Raw genomic sequence first — 22,510 nt, 5'->3', positions numbered from 1 at the left:
ACGATTAGAGTCAGCATGAAACAGTGATCAATTCATGTTAAGCATTCTCGTGGGAGCAGGATATAAACATACATCCTTACTAATATTATAAATCGGAAAGTGAGTTTGTTTGTTTGTTTGTTTGTTTGTTTGTTTGTTTGTTCCGCTTTCACGCCGTAACTACTGAACCGATTGCTTTGAAATTTTGCAGACGTAAAGTTAGAAGTCCGGATTAAATAATAGGGTACTTTTTATCCCGAAAAAAATAGATATTCCCGAGGGAAAACAAAAATATTGTTTGCTTGATGGATGGATTGTAGATGGCGCTGTGTGTCGTTATAGCTAAATGATACGATAATGAATCGATACGATAATAATGATTGTTTAATCGTCTAAACTGTTTTTTTTTTACATCTACTTATATATTGCAAACGAATATGAACATATAAATTTAGAAGCTAAATGATACGATAATGAATCCTCGAAAATGAGGAATTCCCGAGAGATGACGTACAATTTGTTTTATCGTCTTAACTGTTTCTTTTACATCTACTTATCCTGAAATAACTATAATTCAACGAATTATTAATTGGTATAAGTATTAGTTAAGTTATTTAGTTCTTGAGGTATGCGATAGATGGCGCTGGGTGTTTTTAAAACGTGGTAACGATGTGTTTTTAAAATACGTAAGAAGTGGAATGATAGCTTTTTAAAACGTGGTGACGTTGTTTTTTTAAGATACGTAAGAATTGCAATGATATCTCGCGCTTTAACCTGTAGCTCATTGTTCAATCGCGAGCTTCCCGATAGCTCGATAGATGGCGTTGTGCTTTTCTGTATCGCGATGTTAAGGTTCGCCGCGGGCCCAGTAGCGCCAGGGCCAGCCGCGGCTGCGGGTTGTTCGAAAGAGGTACCGCGGCCCTGGTATATAAAAGGCCTAGGACGGAACACGACGATTTTAGTCAGTAAGAGTCTGACACTCCCTCACCGCTGCTAACCCACAGCGGGAGGGGTGAACCGAATTCCACGCGGGCGAAGCCGCGGGCGGAAAGCTAGTACAATATATAGTAAAGTGGGCGAATATTCGCTCTGTCTGTCAGTATTGGTCTGCTCACTGTATCAATATCTCAACTGCCACTCAGTACTGTGACAGTTGCCAATAGATAATATTTGGCGCACCAAATTAAGTAGACGTTTGATTGACAGACATGTATTTATAGTCCCATTAACTTTATTACAAAACGATTTTTTATGATTACATGCTACGTATTGATTTTAAATTAGGTTCGTAAGTAGCTAGCTTGATTTGTGTGACCCTGTCTACGCTTTATACCCGTAGAATGTTGATTCTATATTATTTTAGCGTTATCAAATTAATGTTAATTTGCCTTAACTATATCTTGATTCGTTAGTATCTGCGTCACTCACGTTTTCTTGATTAATGTACAAGGACCTAACTTCACAGAATTTGCGATCGCCTGGGTGGCCGTGTTCGCGCTACAATTTACATTAGTTCATGAACATAAGCGCACTGATCAGTTTCCTTACCCTAATTAAACAGATTGACCCCAACGAAATTTCTCTAGAAAACATGTCGTTAATCAGTGGATGGCTATCACATTAATTCGCAGTGATTAGCCGATGGTATCTGAGCGCAAGTGGGGCGCACGCGTCACAGTTCATTATGAGTGCGCCTGCGCCGGGCGCCCTCGCTTGCTCCACTTCGCTTTACGTGACGAGCGTGAGAAACAACGCTCTTGAAACTTTTTAATAAGCAGCCTAATATAATTATGTTTTATACATGTTTGCTACAATTTAGGGTATCGGTATTCCAAGTCTTTTTAAATGCCAATTTTGGAGCTTTGAGCTTTAAATTAATTTTTGTTACTAGATTAATTTTAGAAAAAGTTGTCATATAGACTTGTTTTGTGTCATGTTCATACTTCGATTGAGAATTACTTTATATAAATACTAGATAAATCCCTGTAAAGGGTATCTGGAAAGGTGCAGCATTCCAACCTTTTAGTCCCAAGTTACAGTCCATAGAGTAGAAACTTAAAAGCCCTTGTCCTCCCAGGATAATAAATATATTTTAAGTACATCATACGACGCTAGAACTCGTTTCCCTGAGTTGACTTTTACTATTGACACGGAACGATAAGCTGTTTATACTTGTGTTGTTTTGTTTTTATTCACTTGTTTAAGGTTATGTTAGAACTCGTTTATGTTCGAAAATAAAGTCGTAATAAACGTTTTCATATTTTTTTTATTCTCTATGCACTAGACATACCATACAATAGTCTTTTCAAAACTCTTTTATAGATACAAAAGTAAATAGGCAATACAAATATTAGAGACGTTAATAAAAATCATTGGTATTTTTTTAATGCCTGCTGAATAAAGTAGTATTAGAGTTGACTTTCAGCTTGATTTCATTATCCTTGTGTTCCCTTACCAATAATTAATGAAAAAATTGGTTCAACTTCACTACCTCCCCTTAAAGAATGATTGAACGATCCTTAATGAACTGACTAAGCCCTTAGGTAATATAATACGTGGAATTAGGAACCGTGCAGACTATGCGAAACTTGTTTCTTCCACTGGCTCTACAATTGAGCTTTGAAATACGATACAAGAATTTATTCGAAGTACGCAAGATGGTAAAATTGTTTTCGCGTGTAACGTCTAGTTTATGTAAATTTAGGTAATATTAAAGTTAATAAGGTACACAATAAAATAAAAGATATGCTTTAGAGAACATTACTAATACCCTTTACGAGTCACGAAACTATTTATTTTTTCATATCATCTTATTTCCAGATTCCATTTTGCATATTTGTGCATAATGTGCACGTATCTTAAGATTCGGCGGTTTGAAACGAGTGTGAATTATTTTCACAGTGACGTCTCATCAATTTTTAGCTTTTCGATTAAGTTTAGGGCACGATAATGAAGCTTGGATATACATGGCAAATTTATTAGGCAGGCCTTATCACATTTTTTATACGTCATTAAATTATTCGGGGCACTGAATAACGATCGGAATTCACGTTAAAATATTGTGATACGCTTAATTGTGCAGTCTTGTCAAATAATCAACTGGTCTTAAATCTTAACGCAATACGACGAGTTCCAGGGTATTTAACAACTACTTCAATAATAATTTAGCTTTAGCAGTTATTTACATCTAATTACTGAAGTGATTCTTATTCAAGTAAAATTTTTTCTAAACAATCGTTGTTCAGTTTGCCAAATAAGAACACTCTAAATGGCTAATAGACTTCATGTTAGATTTTGTCTAGTTACAAATATCGTGACTTTGTTGTGCATGTCTGAGCAGGTAACTATCATTAGTTTAAGCATCTTAGTATAATATCGTTAGGTGGTCTACCGGTCAATGTCAATCTAATTGTTGTAAGCCGATTGAAAGCTTACGGCTCGCGAGACCTCGCCGGTAAACAATGCACCTATTCATTACAAAACAGTACGATTTTGCTTTTTTAATTAAGATTCTCGATAAACTAAATTTGCTGTGTTAAGCTTTTAGGAACTGAAAGCCGATTCATAACGGTTGTTCCGGCAGTTTGTCGCTTACGCAAAAAAGAATAGCAAAAAAACGGTATTTAGGTAACAAGACTATCGGAGGGCCGTTCGTTAGCCTGAATTTCGTCGAACGGGAATCGAACCCGGGCCCGCGGCCGTCGTGGCCAGCCGTAGACAACGATCTCGCTCCCATTGTGTGCTTTGGAACTTGATAACATTCTACTTTACTGTTAAAAAGGAGAATTTTAATGAAACTGTGAAAGAAAAAATCTCTCAAGTGTTGCTTATCTCGTTAGCTATTATGTTCTATTTTCGAACATTTTTATAACAAGATTAAAAAGGATCCAATTATAGACAAACTTATTGGTAAAGCCGCCTTTTTTGTTGACATGTATTTGCCTAATAAGAAAATACTGTAAAGAATTACGGAGCGTAATACGTATGTTATCTTTTTAAATTGAAAATCCTGCAAATATATATCTAGAATACGATACGATTGTTCTGTTAAGTAACAATCCATCAAGTAACGACAAATACTGATAGCCAATTGATTCCGCATGCGGACAGAATAGGTACCATTACACTAATGGCAGTCCATTGTCGATAGATAAGTTTTTTTCTTTGCAATAATGCTTTGACGGTCCATTAGCGACTGTCCAAACAAAAGTCAATGCCTCTAGGTGTGTCCGCTAATAAAATATCACACATCAACATCAAAAGAAAATGTAAAAAAACGTGTAAAAACATCGCCATAATGTCTTGACACCTTCACAGATTTTTACAATTATACGGACTTTATAGATTTATGATTTTATTACGGCGACAACATTATTTTATTTTAATTTAAATTTGTCTCCAACAAAACACTTTAAGTATTTTGCGAAAAAACAGCCACGCCCTGTCTCAGTGTCGCAACATATTCTCTTTAAAAATAATATAACTAACACAATTTTATAGGTACCTATAATTTGGGCTGTCAATTACATTAAATATATTTAGATAAGTACATAAGAAAGGTGGCAATGATTGTTATTTAACATAAAGGAATCCACAGTTATTCACATCAAGTTGTACAAATATTTTGCTCAGAGTGATGTGGCTCGTTAGAAAGTTTGGCCGCTCAATGATTCAAGCTTGAGAGTCATTATTATTAATTACTAAGTTATTGTTAAGTATAGGTACGTACTCACATGGATTTCAATTCACAAAAAACTGAACGAAGCATCTTTTTATACGAACATTTGATCGCGACTTTGGTCTCAGGTATTGGGAATTTTCCATTGAAAATCTACAAAAAATGTTGTACCAATTAAACCTCGGAGTTACTTATATTGTCAACTTTATTTTCTATTACATAATTATGATTCCATGGGATTTTGAGCATACATATGAATGTATATAATATGTTATTAAAAGTTTTCACTATACTAAGTCTTATTTTTAATTAAAAGTACGAGGGACTTTAATGTGTTTTTCAATTAAAGAGTGAGTGATTTAAGATTTATTTTTATAATACAGGATATTAAATACGTGGCTTCACGTGAGAACTCGATATAAAAAACTGGAAAGAAATAACTATTCAAGTTCACGTACCAATTGTATATTGTTATCAGAGCCTATCCGTTCCCTGAAGCTGGATAATGAATTCAGAAAGTTTTGAGCTGTCAAGAATGTTAGACATTTCGCATTGCCAATAGACAGTACCGTTCAGTAATTTAATTAATGACTATTTACGTGTTTATTGTTTTCCAAGTGCTAAACGGGACTGCCAATAAGTAGTCGAGTAACGATAATGGAAGTAACTATCTCTTTCCAATTTGTACAAATGAACATCTAACCATACTTTTAATTGGAATTTTAAGGGCGATTGTTCAATTAAATAGATAATATTTAGCTGAAGACTAGTACCTAAACATGATAGTTTGAAATAATATTGTTATTTTATGTTCAACTATAAAGCTATCGGACTTTAGTCCTGATTAAACTTAATTAAAAAATACGTGTAGAACGTATTCATCCGTGTTGTTATATTTATAGAAGCACTTTTTGGTCGGGTTTTAAAAATGGTTTTGACTTTATTCTCATATAATAACGTAATAAGCATAGTGTTTATAAATAACAGTTGAGGACTAATGAGAGACAACGGCGACGATGCACTCTACTCATAAAGCTAACGACCAGTATATAATATGAATTATTCAAAACACATTTGAGGTGACATGACAATCACACATGTTTTATTTCGCGTGCATTTAATGAGATAACAACACACACTATATATTAGTTTCTCAATTAAACATTGGTCATAATATATGGCCATCATAAATGTTTTAAAATTTACAACCAATTATATTTACCAAATGAAGTTATCACAGTAAAGTCACTAGTTATTCGAGTTATAAATCGTAAGGGATAAAACCCTATCCACTATTATTATATAGCTCCAAACTTGAACGAGCACTGTTTTAATAATGCCGTTTTCAAGTCTTGCTTTTGTTATTAACCTGGTAAATAAAAATATGGAATAAATATTGTTTTATATTTATTGACGTATGCATTACTTATGCTTTTAAGCTGCTTAAAATAAGCACATTTTTTTTAATTTACAACTAAAAATAAACAATTTTGTTAATTATTAATCCAAAAATATTGATATTATATTCTACTGGCTCAGAATAGTAAGTTCGATGCCGTATAAAATGCATTGACTAGTCAGCAAGATGGCGCGACTGACAGCTACGCGGAATTATTTCTAATGGTTATTCCATTAATACATCAGCATATCATGATCATGACCAGCTCAATAATATTCTTTTATCACAGCGTAATGTTTCTACGCATTTTGACGTAAAGCAATGATGCTAATTTTGTCAAGAACTGATTAAAAGTGAAACGTCAGGTTTAGTACAAAAGTGCAGATGAGCAATGCATTTTGTGGCGCTTGAGTGTCGCAACAGGCGGTCCGCAGAGCCCACCGGTTGCACATCACAGCTTCATAGATTACTTGGCTCGTATTACAAGCCACTTTCAATGTTTACTGGTGCCTTAAAGAATACCCATTAGAAACGCTTCGTTTAAATTATTTTAATTGATAGACTTTGCGTCGGTTATTATTTTGTGGTGATCCCGTAGCAGTTCAGTTATGCAAGGCCGGTTTAAAAATATTTATTTATTTCGTAGGAATTTATTTCCAGTTACTGCAAAATACATAGGTATACATGTAGGTACTTTTTATTGAGGATTTAAACAAATCGTTTAATTGAATTGTGAGTCATAAACCTAAACATGGTCTTTAATTTCCTCCGTAACCACAACAATAAAAGCCAACTTTAACACTAAAATAACTCGCTAATATTTTATATGGGTAAATAAATACTACCATAATAGACGTAACTAGAAACTGTAAAACATAAAATGAAATATTATTAGTTAATAGCAAACGTAAAGGGTCGAGATGAGTTGTATCTGCGCGCAGATCACGGCACTAGCTTGAAAGCGAGATTATCATAAAGCAGTACGGCGAGCAGTGTCGCGGCAGATGCTTGATAAACGCACTAACAATGCCACATTAGTATGAACTTACAAACAATGTAAATTATGAAGATACCACCGAGTAATTCTTAGCCAAATACTTGTTTGTTGTTAGCTAACAGCACAGCAAATGCCAACATTCCACACTATTGGCCAAACTGAGTCTTACAAACGAGTAGCATCAAGCACACGATATAATAGAGATAAGTTTATCTCAACTGCGGAGTCATAAACTTCATCGAGTACACGGCGGAGTCGCCGCTCGATCGCTAAACCCGCGACGTACAAATCGGCCGTGCAGCCAGCAGATCTAGCTAAACTAAACACCAGTAAAAGCAACAATAGTCTCGCCCGACATGGAAAAAGTCGTGACCGGCTCGGGCCCGGGTCAGGCAGGATGCTGCGGGCGTAAATAATGCCGACGTCCGATCTTAATTATCGCTCCATCGTTAGAGATGACCGACGGGCAGACCGAAATCGGCGAGGTGGTTGCGACATCGTCCCGCTGTCGGGCGAAGTGCCCCGTCATTATCGAACGGTGTATCGCCCACCGATAAATCGCTAGAGCCACCTGCGACCACGACCGGTGTTATTGTACGGTTTTGGCAGCAGACATTATAATTCTTTTGTTGCTATTGCTATTATTTTCATCGCGATGAGTCGACGATTTAATACATTCGAAGATTGGAGATAATATCAGATGATTTTAAAAGGATTTGATTTGAAACAAAAGATTATTTTGAATCAAATGGCTATAGCAAATCAACTATAAAGCGTGGAAACATCTAGGATAGATGCTCTGATCTTTAATAGAATAGCTAGGAAATGAAAATAAAATACTACTTGCAATTTGTAACCAATTTAAGTGAGAAAAAAAAAGTAAAAATCATATCTACCCAAAATATAAATGATATGCTCTCATTTGGTTTCAGTTCGTTAATCGTTAAGTGCTTTGTGTTCGCCGCTGCGCTTGCGCCGATCTCGATCCGCGAGCGACGTTGAAAAATTCAGAGCTCGTGATTTTCGTTCGTGTACTTCATTTATTTGCTCGGAGACGACGAATATTGTTTACTGCACCACTCTCAGAACTTTCCGGCTTTCACTTTGACTGCATTCAAATAGAAAATAACGTTACACTATTATTTCGTACCTATCTAGATTTTAATGGGATATATCAAAACTGCCATCTAAAATAGTTTGGCACATTCTAAAACCTTAGTATGTACCTATTAACATATCGAATACCGTTTCCACTTCCAGTGCTTTATTTACTGAATCTTATCTGCAACCCATTAAAATCTGACGGAATTTGCAGTCCTGCTTTTCTATACGATATGATATTTAAAATACATCACAATATGAACTTTAACTGCAAGTATTATATGAACCATTTTGTTATACAAGTTTTTCGGAAAATATTTGAGACTCGCGTAGTTATTACGAAATTATACTATCGATCAGGCAATAATACGAGGATAGTGCCCTCGGGTGGCGAATTTAGGAGAAATTGAGGGTGCCTGCGTGCCTTCCCGCGAGCTGTATAATCCTTGCATGCATGCATAATAATAAATGTTATTCACCAAGATCATATAGCACGAGGGAAACGATTTACACAATCAAAATACTTTCAAAACTGCAGGCGCAGGCATTTGATTCGTCATGATTACTTGTCTCAAGCATGATATCTGTGCTGTAACACAACGGTACCATTGAAACAGATCAACAACTTAAGATATTTACAGATATATTTACCCAACTATCGATACCTAACGGTGCATGGTTTGTTTGAAAAACTTTTATTACACTGCAAATATTTCTATAGGAACGTAGTTTTGATGAGTCATTCCAATTAACAATAATTGTCTTTATAATAAAGAACTTGATTGTGTATATTAAGTATAAGTAAGGAGGTACGTATTACTGCTCATTATTAGACATATATAATATAGTATATCGAGCAATCGGGTCCGTAGTGGACATTATTTTCGGTAAACATAGGTCCGAAACAGTTCCGATCGATGTGCTCAGGGCGATGCAAATTGCGTCGCCTGTTATCGGTGCACTTTATCCGGGGTACTTTTGTGCATATTTTACATATATTTGTGGGGATGCGGCCGATAGCCAGTGTGGGCGGACCCAGCGGCCGCATGCTAATGCACGCGGTAAACGGCGCGAGCGCAGACTCGGACTTAGGTAAATTAAACATTATCGCACCGTACTCACTTTTAACTTATCAAACCATATTAACATATTGCTTTTAATAGTACTACACTTAGCAACTACATCTGATTAGGTATACCAAAAAATAAGTTTAGCTCACAGCAAAGATTACGCGTTGCCAACTCATTTTCATATCTGAATATCGTTCAAAAAGACATAGATCAAACTCGTAATACATAGGCACAAAATAAATAGAGGCAATAAAGATCAGTATCGCGTCTCTCGGCCACTAATCTCTGACACCATAACATAATTGTGCAGAGTCCCGGGGGGATAGCGGCCTCGCTGCGGTCACGAAGTGCTCTAAACATAGAGTCTAGCCCTAAACGATGCCACCATATCCGTCGGCGGACAACATCCACTCATAAGTTCGTGTAGCCTCAGTCTCTCGGGCTCACGGCTAGTACTACATACCTACCTACATATCTACTCTACACACTGTATTTTCCAACGGTATTGAAGATTTGTCCAATGTTTTACAGCGCTATGTACGGTTTACAACGTCTTACAATGTTTGGACTCATGCGCAACAATAGCCAATCTAAGTACATGTTTATTATTTTATATTTGGTGGGAAATTAAATTTGTTCATGGTGACATTGTTATACATGAGCGTCCTTGGCGTTATGTTGGCACTATATGACACTGTATACACCAAAAACACGTTTTCAAAGTTTTTTGAGGTCTTTAAGCTTTTTTCCTGAAAATGTAAACTTGTTTGGAGAAATTAATATAATCCATATGTATGTATGTGGCAGAATGTCAATAAAAGTCAGTTGGTCGGTAATGAATAGTAAGTATGCTGGTAAGATGGCCGGCTGACATTTCAGTTGGCGACGATAATAAGAGCCAATAGCTTTTTTACCGCAAGATAAGCCTGCAGAATATGTTAATATTTTTACTCGCTTATTATACTTGTACAGCATTATGATCTAGTTCTGTCAAATTTTAAATCGATCTGTATCTCGATATCTTATACTTTCGTTCGTTTTTGTTCCGTTAATCAAATTCTATTTAGTTTAAACAGTTTTATTGCACACAAGACGAGATTGCATTAAAAAATGGAATGAGGTAATAAAGGGAGTGACGTAAAATTTGGAGGTAAACGACTTGAATGATTGATGTTCGTAAAATTACACTGTTTTAAAAACGACAGAGTTGTGTGGTCATCCTTCAGCCCTTAAGGTTCAAGTTGGCCTGGATCCCTTTCATAATTACATGAAAATTTTAATCATATATATTAATATAGAAAATGAGCTTACATTAATTATTGTACGTGATGGATTCTTTGTTCTTTACACATTTTTGAATCGAAAATATTTGCACAAAAGAATTGATGTAGTAAGAGCGTCCCAAGTCCGCAGTCAGCGAGTTCTCTTGCAAGTTTCAAACTAAATAGGGAAATCGTAGGAATGTAAACTGGCTGTAGTTTTTCTCCGTACTCACGTACAAGGCTTGAATTAGACAAATAGCGGACATTTATCGTTTTCTACACGTAATTTCCATTTCAATAATAATCTGTGTAAGTTATAGCGCAGATAAATCAAGTTCATAAGTGCCATTGAGCGAGTATGCATCGCACGCTGTACCAAAACTGCATGAAACGCATAATAATCATTTGACTGGATTTAATAAATAAATGGCACAACATTTGAATATTACACAGAGCACCTATTGGACTGGCAAATAAGGTACAACAAAGAGAATTATTTTCTTCTATGAAAGTTTTCGTAAAGAGAGGCTCGCGAGTTGATCGCCTGCCGTGATGGCACGGGGGGTGTGTGAGCATCCTGTCGCTGTCGCTACTGATGCGCCATTGTTACGTTGAGCTCAACCTGTTCTAACTGTACCTGTCCGATAGCGTCTCCTAATACTGCTCATGAGTCCGCCACCTAATGGCAACTGCATTTTTATCAACAACGGAAACATTCAGTCCTTAGCACTTACATTCAATGGCGGCATTCGTTTTCGTAAATTATGATAATTGCATAGGTTCTTGTTCATTCCAGTGATTACAGAACTCGTAGGTGTCACTACACAAGAAACTTAATCGTTTTTCAACTGAGTATTATGTAAATGATATTACAATTTATATTCCTAATAGATTTTACCGATAAGATGTTCATGTTTCGATATTGTAAATTTTTTACGTCTATTAAGTACAGGTCATTATTCAACACGCACGCTACAAGGAAACATTCAATATTTCTTATTAATCTAGTAGCGAACCGCAATCAATTATCGAAACTTGACTAATCGTCGATCCCAATAAACCGACGTACTGTCATTTCTCTTCCCTTAATCGATTACTTCAAACATGAACTCTAGGGGGTCCACTAGCGCTCTGAGAGCTCCGCCGTACGCGTACCCATCGCGTACCTAACCTTTTTGTCCATAATAAATCTTTTCAGTCTTTTTGTTGTGAAGTATGTAGCGCTTGCCTGTTCAACCGTTCGTTGTTTATGCTCGCTACACGCCACTACCGACAGCGGTCAACAGTCATATTTTGCTATCTCATACAATTTAATATACTGTTTGATTTTATAACACTTTACAGAGTTTATGTGCGAGTCGCAAGCTGTCGAGTATGTCGGACCGCTGACGGAGCTGCACTCGTCAATAAGACAATTAAATGTACAAACGTTGTCATTTCCGTATTATATTGCCTCCATTCAGAATTCATAAAGCTGCTGGGAGCCCGTACGGTCACAACTATAAAGCAAATGTTTACAATCGAACCCTGCGGTTCTCATGCATTCTCATTTTGTGAACAATAAATTTTATTAACACATTTCAATTTATTCCGTCGAGATGTAAGATCACACAATCAACGTTAATTGCTGCTTCTCTTACGTGGTTCAGTATCGTAGGCGTCAGGATAGTTTTTCAATGGAGGCTTCTTAGACGGCACCCTCGTCCAGATACAAAGAAAAGATTGAGTCATCATAACAAATGCGCAGGCTGTCGTCACACGCGCGGCTGCGGCGCGGCACGGCTCGGCGCGGCGCGGCACGCCGGCCGAGGGCAGGGAACTCGCCACAATCGGCCTCTTCTTATCTGTGACGGCTCCGATCATTGTGTCCCGAATACTTCGTGCTTCACAGTACCAATGACGAAATACTGCTGCGTTTTAGTCTTTTACTTTTCTCTGTCTTTGTTGACTTGTCGAGTTCTTTTCGAATGGTTTTTTGTAAATGTTCAACCGCCACGCTTCTAAAGCTTGCTCTGACTTCATAAATCTTATCTAACTCATTGCATCAGGCGAGAATTAAACACCTCGTAGCTACGTCCATCTTGGCATTTAATAAGTAAAAAATAGTAATTGTACAAACGTATAAGAAACAAGTCAATAAAATATCTATCAGTTATTCATTAAAGTTGATCAATAAATACATAATTATATTCTGATGTAATCAATCTTTGCGAAATATTCAAACAAAAACTCATCAAAATACTCCTTAAAAATGAAGAATGAAAAAATGGGACCCACCGAATAAGTAAAAAAAGTTTAAATTACAAAAAAGGAAAAAAACTGCTCCATTAATCATATTGATGAATGCACTTAGTATCACAGACACTAACATCGAATGCGATGCATCCTACTCGGAACATTATTTTTGATTTTCTTTCAATTCAACCCTTTTAAGTTGTCCGAAATATTTTAATAATGCTTCATGTGCCCGCTACGATTTGGAAATGAAGCTTCACGTAATGATGTTTCGAATCAGCGTGATTAAGGTGGCTGTTTAATTAACACATGACGATCATTCATTTTTACTTGTGTTGAACATTTTTGTTGAACAGGTTATTGGTAATGTTAGGAAAACATGCTGCATTGTAATTTCTTCTTTGAATCCGACATAAGCGATTCTGTTTAACAATTTTCGCATAGCTTTGAAACATGCTGCAGTTTAGTTTGAAAAATAAATAAATTCGCCGATTATCGATGTAGGAGCGTATCAAATAAAAGGGCCACAGGCGTATTTTGTCATCGCGTCGGTCGCTGGGCGCGCGACGCTCGGACGGCGGCGGTCAGCCCAGTCACACATTTGTCGAGCAAGTCGCTCGCTGGCTGCATTTTTAGAATTATTAATTTGGTTCGTGTTCTTATACTGTGTTAAAGTGGCCGATTTTGTGCCAACCTCATAAATAAAACATCACCAGACTTCTCTTGCGACTGTTTTATAGGAGTCGACGGTTGCTTAAATACGTTATTATTAAGTTGCATTGTTTTACTTTAAAAGGCATTGTTCTTGCGACACGCCAAATTAAGGACGTCATGATTTCATGGCTTTACATAATTAACTTAATTATTTTAATATTCTACCAAAGTACCTAACTATAATTTCATTAGCACAATAGTAATCACATACCTACATAAAAAAATATATTCGCAAACTAATATTTTTTAATCTATTTCAGGTGGAAGTCGTAATATTGGACAAGAATGACAGCCCTCCGGAGTTCAAGAACATACCGCCTGCTTACTTGGCATCGGAGGACATGGCCCCGGGACAGCGCATCGCCACCGTCGCTGCCGAGGACCCGGACTCCATTGGCAGCATCACGTACAGCATACAGAACGACGAGCCCACGCCCTTCTCTCTCGACCCCCACACCGGCCTCCTCACGCTCAAAGACCCTCTAGACAGGGAAACGACTTCTGAGTACCAGATAATCGTGAGAGCCGACGACGGTATCCAGTTCACGGATGTAACAGTTGTTGTTCAGGTTTGTTGTATTTTATATGAGGAAACTCGCATTACGTACACCCGTAATAAACACACTTAGATCTTGTAACATAAGGAGTACACCCGTTAACAGAAGCACTTCGGCGGTTTACTCCGACATTATAGTGTTGTAAGGACACTTAAAAACTAGTAAAAATGTTATAAAAAATAAGTAGCTTTAAAATTATGTTTCTCATAATATTTTACGGTTATTCGCTAGCACAATTATTCGTTACTACTTATTTATTGTGTTAGAGCCTAGAGCTGAAAGCTGACTGAGTCAAAACTAGTATTGAATACAGACTTTTTTTTGTAAATGTACCAGTACTTTTTATATCACACTATATTTAATTAGCAAACATTTAAAATTGTTGGTTTTGTTTTGGTAGACATAAAACAGAAAATATTTTATAACGCTTCGCTTGAATTGGAACTGATACTTTTATTTTCTTGAAGGTTTTTGTTGGCGACTGTACATGAATTCAAACATCTGCATGTCAGTCCATTGCCTCGTCGTCGGCTCAAATCAGTAGAGTTCTTATCGTGGTGTCTACATCCAGTTGTCCGGGCGACGGATGACCACCGATTAACTAATCATTGAGCCTTTTACATTCTGTTTACCATATCTAAGCACTTTTCTGCATCTTATTTACGATTTAATTAAGTTATCATAAGCTATGTTCTGACACAACCCTATTAACATAATTCATCGTTGCCGTGTTTATTTTCGTACCTCCATGTGTCCATGTTATTTTCAGGTAACGGACACGAATGACAACCCGCCCGTGTTCAAGGAGAGTGCTTACTCTTTCGACATTGCCGAAAATGCTGCGAGAGGGGCTATGGTTGGCACAGTTGCGGCCATTGACCCCGATTCAGGACCAAACGCTCAGCTCACCTACACCGTCATCTCGGACTGGGCTAATGACGTGTTCTCGCTCAACCCTCAGACAGGGGTGTTCACTTTGACAGCAAGACTGGATTACGAAGAGGTAAGACTTACCTACTTATAAGTTTTGAGTGCACTTAAAACATACTGAAATAGAAATTAATGACATGAGTCGATTAGACACAAAGTCGGTTTTGTGCGCATTCATTAGTAGAATAACGGTTTCTTTATTAGAAACCTTCATACACCAGCACACCATAAGATCGCAAAAGAAAAAACCTCAAAGATAAGACAGAGATTAAGGTCACGTATATAAAATACGTTACGCATGCTTATTGCTCAAGTCTCGACGAACCGAACCGAAAATAAAATGACAGCAAATGTTAATTGGGCTTTAAAACGATTGAGTAGTAAATGTACATTGACAATAACCTCACAGCGGGCACGCCGCTGCACCGAGATACTCAGGCATAAGTTTATAAACACTCGTAAAGTGGCGCGACATCCTCGTAAAAACGGACGAAATGTGCAATTAAAAACACTTAAAATAGATTAAGTGATTACCGTGGAGAACGTTTGCGCAGGATCAAAAAACGAAGCTGATTGAACGGGCTCCTAGACCTTGGCATACAGGGGCGGACAAAAACCTATTTTAAATAGTACATTTGCAATTTTTGCGAATAATGATTTGAGGAACCCTCGTTCGAAGTTTGAGCTGTAATGAGAAGTGTTAAAGTACATATTCATCGGCTGGACCCCAGCACCCAGTTACACGTATGAAGTTGCCCTTCCATGTACTAAAATAGTCTGATTGATTCCAATCCAATCGTTGATTGCTCGTCGGCAATAAATAACAATTGTATCAGGTAGTTGTTATTTCATTTCAAGATTTTTATTTTGAAACATTTGCTTGTGTAAATACGGAATTAATTAAAGCTTAATTAATCGTGTCGGTAAATTGTAAATGTGCTGTAACGAAGGCATGCGACCTACACTCTTGAAGTTAAGGTACAATCAATTTAATCTGTTCTTATTTAAAAACATTTGTATGTTGGTACAAGATAATACTTACTCGACTGATAAAAAATGATGAATAATTCACAGGTTTACCTTTAAGAGTTATTAATGTAGAAGAAGTACTAGAACTTTGATTACAATGCTTGCTATCCAAAATGATGTTGGTATAATTTGGTTGAATGAAACCATGCTAGATTCAAATTAAATACAACATTATACTTTGTTGTTAAAAAACTGCGCTTTGATTTGATTTGATAGTTTCGTGGATAGTATTCCAAGTCGTAGCCGACTCAAGGTTTCAACATAATACCTATTCGAAGTTTCATCGCAGTTTTTTTGTTATCAAATTACTACGAATAATGACGATGGTATCTTTGCTCGTCTACTTTAGGATAATTTACGACTGCAACACACTGCTAGTAAAGATTTTAAATTCATAAACGTTGTCCGCACGTAACATTGTTGAAGGCTTTGTATGGGTGCAAATGAGTTGCGCCGAAGCCGAAGTCATAAAATATTTATATATTCATCTGGATATTCCATACAACAATATTGAAAATTGGCGCATCGTTGATGAGCCCTCTCTTGTAGTTGTATGGCTTTAGAAGGATTACTTTGTGGCACGGTGATGAGTTCGTCCATGGCACTTATAGTACATAGCGCTGGTAATTATTTTCCGGAAGTTTTCTAAATATGGCTATTAACTTAGATGGTATCTAAGTTATTTTTACTTGACTTAACATCAGCTTAACTAATTGATATGAATCTTACAAGTAATTTATGTAGGTATGAGGTATGAGCGATAATCCTTAAATAGCTTGAACTACTTAACTGATTTGAGGTACGTTAAAATGCATAAGTGGAGTCCCGTTTGTAATGACTTGATACAAAAGATATTTAAACTGCATTTGATTGTTAAGACTGTAAAAGAAGTTCATGTCAATCACGTTTATTGTATCATCAATATATCAAATTATTCTAATGTATTTACTTTGTTTTTTGTTTTTTTGAGTAGTCATCTATTTTTACGTCGATGTATAAGTATGCTGTTGATGGCCATAGATGCCTTTCAATAAATATCTCTGACATGCATCGCTCACCGCGTCGGCGTCGGTTGCATTTCATAATAATTTTATGAACCTTGCAATTTTTAAGTGGATAACTATTTATAGTGTTTTGTACCGATTTACATGTGCCAGCCCCTTACAGCTCGCGGCCATACATTGCGGTTAAAAGAATTATCGTAACATAGATCTTGATGGGGGCAATGACCGGCCGGCCTCACCGCGACGTCACTTTTTTAAGTACTCCTAAATAAGATTATCAGTTTAGTTATTGTTAATAGAAGATACCTTAATCCAAGGTTTACATCTCACGTAAAAATGTGATTAAACTTCTTGGATGGCCGTAAAATGTGCAGCGGTTTATGGTCAGATTAGTTACCTACCTACTTAAAATATATATAAAATATTATTGAAGTAATAAAAATTCTTATTGTTTTAAAAAACACAAATTCAGTAGCATAAAATTATCTCCCACCTAGGACAAGTATATATGTACCTACGTGAAACGTGTAGATACCATATAAAGCTTTTACAAATGTGCGTTCTATTTACTTACTAACCAAGATAAGATAATTTAGTTCATTCGCAATTTTCGTGGCCTTTACGTTATAAAAGAGAATATTCACATAAATAGCTGCTGGAGGCTAATTACAAATAAATAACGCACTTTTTTGTTTAACCTTAATTTATGATCAGCTATTTCACATTTATCAGTTTATCTGCATGATAATCTTCATACCAGTAGTGTTCGGACACAAGACATTAACTTTTTTCGCAAAAATAACAGAACTGAGTAAAATTTATTATGGTCCATGAAAAATATTGCATGTTGTAGATAATATACGCAATTTAAGAACGAAGGACAATATTGCCTTCAGGCTACTAGGGTAGGTATTTAATATGAAGTCCGGCTAGCGTGCCGAATCATAATGTAAGCTTACTTACTTTGTATACATAATTTTTATTGAAACTACCATTACTTACCTTTTCAGTGTAATTTGAATATACTTAAATGCTAATTAAATAATTTACAAAAAGATATATCCTTCGCTTCAGTTTTCACAGTGATAAAAATCTGAGACGGTTACATAAAGAAATGGTTTTTATGTCATATTACTCAACTACAGTCACACAATACGTGTTCATGTTAAACATCTTCAGTTAAGTGAAATAATTTCATGAAGCGAATTAAACATAGCTTTGCATCATTAGAACACATGAAAAAGACGTGTTTATTGACGCAACTGATTCTTTAGACTCTAGCTAAAGATATTGTTAAGTACTTACCTACCTAAGTGTTTGTGTTTACTTTGTTTTGAAGGAACTACAATTCAATCACAAGAACCATTGTTCAAATAAATAAAATGACATAATGTTCGTTGTACCGTTGTAAAACAAATCTGAAAAGCTGTTTGCAAAGTGTACGTTAAACTCTGTAGACGGCAGCTATCGCATTCCTTAACATTTGCATGTTAACTGAACAATCATAAAAAACGCCGTGATTGAACAAAGCCAAGTGCGCCTTAAACTTCAAGTATGCTATGTGCACTAAAGCTTTTTTTTATTTTCACAAGCCCAGCATAAAGGCTATTTAACATGTTTTTGCGGCAACTCGTCACACCCGCCTTATTGTACTCATCAATGCTGTAGTAAAATGACAAACAAGTCGTTAAATTTTCTATGGACATAAATCAGAGGTCGTTTTGTAATTTTCGGTATTAGGTAGGAGGGGATTCTACATTTATGCGCAATCTTTCTAAAACATTTCAAACAAATACTTACTAAGAAGATGAATGTTATCGACGTAGGCACGTAATTCAAAAACTTGCAAATTGATCCTAAATATCTATTTGGCTTTACATAGGTAGTAGGTACGTGTATTATGCAGCTTCCTCAAACTCTTGGCCGATTACTATACAGTTTATTTTGAGCGCTTCGCCGGTATTATCCGAATAAACAGGGCACGGCCTCCAAGTGTTTGAGATAACATTCTTTCCTGTCTTTATTGATATCCAAAATGCGATTCACTTCAACAGGTTCAGGATGTCAGTCACTAGGTAGCCTACTTAGCTCCCGTGGCGTCCCCGTACCATCAACAATGTAGCAGACACTTTTTCAGTCCGGAGCTAAAAGAAACTCGTTCCATTGTTTTTAAAAATGATCTTCTCGTTAGGTGCGCCGTGCGTATGTGGCTGGGCCAGTGAGCCCGGATACGTGTCTCCTGCGCGGTACATAAGAGCGGGGTTTGCGAGCCATCCGCGCCGCACTGGACTCATCAAGTCGGCCGGCCCCGCTAATTAGTAAAAACAATTCGCTGGGTACATTCGTTCTCGACCGCCCGCCAATTCCGCGTACCCCGCTAGAGAGCTGCTAATTTCATCCCGGTACAGTTTTTTCGCGTCGCGCATCATATTCGGCATTTGCCCGCTCGATCCGCCATCGAAATTAAGGCTCGAACAATGTCTGACAAAGCGGCCGTCCGCAAAACATCCCCGAGCCGGATTCCGCGACCACTACTTGTTTTTTAAATCGCCATCTCGCTCCACCATCCGCGAATGAGGGAGCTTGTCATAGCTGGGAAGCTTCGGTGTCCTATTATATGGAAAATCTGAATGCCGCCGTCATTCGTAAAATGTTACCGTCGTATCTCGCCACATTTGCAATGCTTTGTTTTCGGGGACAAGTTTCCTTGATGATACTTCTGACTTTATTTCATTAACTTTCTTTGTTCATGAACATTGTAAGACTTTATTACTTAACGTTACAATTAATTTCGGTACTAAGAATGCTGATAACAGACATCCTTCGACAAGCTTGGAATTCTGTTTCGGCCACATTACTCGTAGAAACAAACAAAGGTAAATCAAAACATTATTGTCAATTGTTTCAGACACAACACTACATATTGGTGGCGCAAGCGCAAGACAGTGGCCATCCATCTCTCTCTGGCACTGTGACTGTTTACGTCAACGTGATTGATCTGAACGACAACGCGCCAATATTCGACCCCATGAGCTTTTCTAACGAAATCTTAGAGGACGTCCCTATTGGTTCCTCGGTTGTCACCATAAGCGCCACTGACTTGGATTCAGGTAATTCAGCATTCCTATAGAATAAAATATTAATACTTATTATGTAACACTTCTTTTCTAAGGTAGTTTAAAACGCTATTTTTAAACAAAAATCTTATTTTTATGCTATCAGAGGAATCAAACCAGGTAAACTAGCAATCTATTTGTATCATTAAAGGAGCCAGTGTGAAGGAAGCCATGCAATTACCGTCTCTATCCTAAAATTTTATGGTTCATTTTTAACCTTACGTTGTAACTTACAGGTCTGAATGGTAAAGTGACGTACAGCATCAGCTCCGGGAATGAAGGCCAGGACTTCAGTATAGCTGAAAATGGCACAATATACACCGCAAAGCTACTGGATAGAGAAACCCTTCCGATATACAACCTCGTTGTTACTGCTAAGGACATGGCTAAGCCGCCGGAACCTCAACTATCATCTACTGTGCAGGTATGAACATTTTTTAATCAGTCTGTTTGTCTGGTTGTATTTGAGAACAGTGAACAAGTCCACAGGTTCATATTTCCCTTTATAGGACCAAGTAAGATCACTAACTTTAGTTTTTTTTTTTTGTAAATAAAATTTAAACAAAAACAGACCCACATTAATCAAATGTATTAAAATTGCTATTTCTAATTCAAATCTCAATTAGCTCCTTAACCTGGTCATTAAAATACACTTATATAATGGTAATCTGTGAAATGCTTGCTGTCCATCGATCCACTGGATACGAACAATTTACAAACAAGTTGTCTCGCACATTCGTATTACCATATTTTTTTAGTAATGTTCTAACATTTACTTTCGAACAGCTTACAACATGTTTACACGGGACGCCATATTTACCTTAACAGGGTCGTGTCACTTTTAGAAAGCTCTTACTAGATGACTGTACCAGATTACATAAAAAATATATACATTTGCTATGTTAAAAAAATCATATTACTAACATATTAAAGTCAAAAAGTGTAGTGATGATACATTATATAAAGCTATTAGCAATTTAGTTAACGTTAAATGTTAAATTCCGAACCCTTAAAAATCACGTTCATTACGAGCTATTGTTAAGTGTGTCTATTGTTGGATTCCACAATATGCCTCTGATGAGCGCAGACGGAAGCATAGGACGCGTTTTGCTTTATTATTTTACTTGTATTAACTTTCTAAGAAATGCAAGATGCTATTTACGAAAAACATAATAAAATTCAATTGATGCTACATCCGGCCACTTTTATATTCCATTGATCCGTAAACGCATCCAAACTGAGATGATTTTGGTTTCATTTAACTTACTTTTATTATGTTTGTATGCTTCGTTTTCACACACTTTTATGACACTGTTTTATTGTTACAGGTTACCATACAACTAAAGGATGTCAATGACATGGCACCTGAGTTTGTTACACCCAATATAACAACAGTTTCCGAAAATATTCCATTGAATACAGTCGTAATGACCATAAAAGCTGTCGACAAAGATGAAGGTAGAAATGGATATGTGGAATATTTTATGACCCCAGATCCAGAAATCAATGGTTATTTCTCTTTGGGCAATGTTGATGGTATTTTAAGAGCAACGGGAAAACTTGACAGAGAATTAAAGGCGAGTTATACGATAACTGTCACGGCTAAGGACAGAGGCGATCCACCTAATGTAACAAAATCGAAAATCAAAATAAATATTTTGGACGAGAATGATAACAGTCCAGTTTTTGATCCAAAACAATACAGTGCCTCTGTTCCAGAAAATGCAAGTATTGGAGCAAGCGTCTTACAAGTAAGTACACTAACAATTTACAATATAAAATTTGTAAAAACTTATGAGTAAAATAGTTGACCAACTATTTGATTATAGGAATTAACTATGGTATTTGTGTTTTACAGGTCTCTGCTACAGATATCGATGAAGGTGCAAATGGTAGAGTGAGATATTCGATTGCATCGGGCGATGAAAATAGAGATTTCAGTATAAGTGAAGACACTGGGATCGTCAGAGTTGCCAAAAATCTTAATTTTGAGAGAAAATGCCGTTACATGCTCACAATAAGAGCCGAAGACTGTGCTAAAGACGATGTCAGATTCGATACGGCTGAATTATCTATTTCAATTCAAGACATAAACGATAACCCACCCACGTTCCTTGATTCACCGTACTTAGCGTACGTAATGGAAAATGTAATTCCTCCCAACGGCGGGTACATAATAACAATTCATGCTTATGACGCTGATTCACCTCCATTTAATAATCAAGTCCGCTATTTCATAAAGGAAGGCGATGCAGATCTTTTCAAAATAAATGCTTCGTCTGGGCAAATTTCCTTGTTAAGAACATTAGATCGTGAAGCACAGGATGAATATACCTTAGCACTCGTAGCAATGGATACCGGTAAGTAACTAGGTGGATTACATACTTTAAATTCAAATCAGCTTTATCGGCAACATATATTTCATTGTAAACCTATATA

The 22,510-nt window shown here is 36.6% G+C and overlaps 1 protein-coding gene across 1 annotated transcript in view; it reads left to right on the top strand.

The window, feature by feature from the left end:
• LOC110371604 (cadherin-related tumor suppressor) overlaps window positions 1-22,510 on the top strand; it is a 98,327-nt gene that overhangs the window by 66,766 nt on the left and 9,051 nt on the right. The window contains exons 2-7 of the mRNA XM_021327932.3: window positions 13,696-14,004; window positions 14,762-14,995; window positions 19,864-20,065; window positions 20,308-20,495; window positions 21,400-21,822; window positions 21,930-22,431. Of these exons, the coding sequence (XP_021183607.3) occupies window positions 13,696-14,004; window positions 14,762-14,995; window positions 19,864-20,065; window positions 20,308-20,495; window positions 21,400-21,822; window positions 21,930-22,431 (1,858 nt within the window). The remainder of the gene's footprint in view (window positions 1-13,695; window positions 14,005-14,761; window positions 14,996-19,863; window positions 20,066-20,307; window positions 20,496-21,399; window positions 21,823-21,929; window positions 22,432-22,510) is intronic.

The sequence above is a fragment of the Helicoverpa armigera genome, chromosome 13, assembly GCF_030705265.1.
Source record: "Helicoverpa armigera isolate CAAS_96S chromosome 13, ASM3070526v1, whole genome shotgun sequence".
NCBI lineage: Eukaryota > Metazoa > Arthropoda > Insecta > Lepidoptera > Noctuidae > Helicoverpa > Helicoverpa armigera.
The sequence above is the reverse complement of the archived record's forward strand: the minus strand, read 5'-3'. Positions and strand labels throughout refer to the sequence as shown.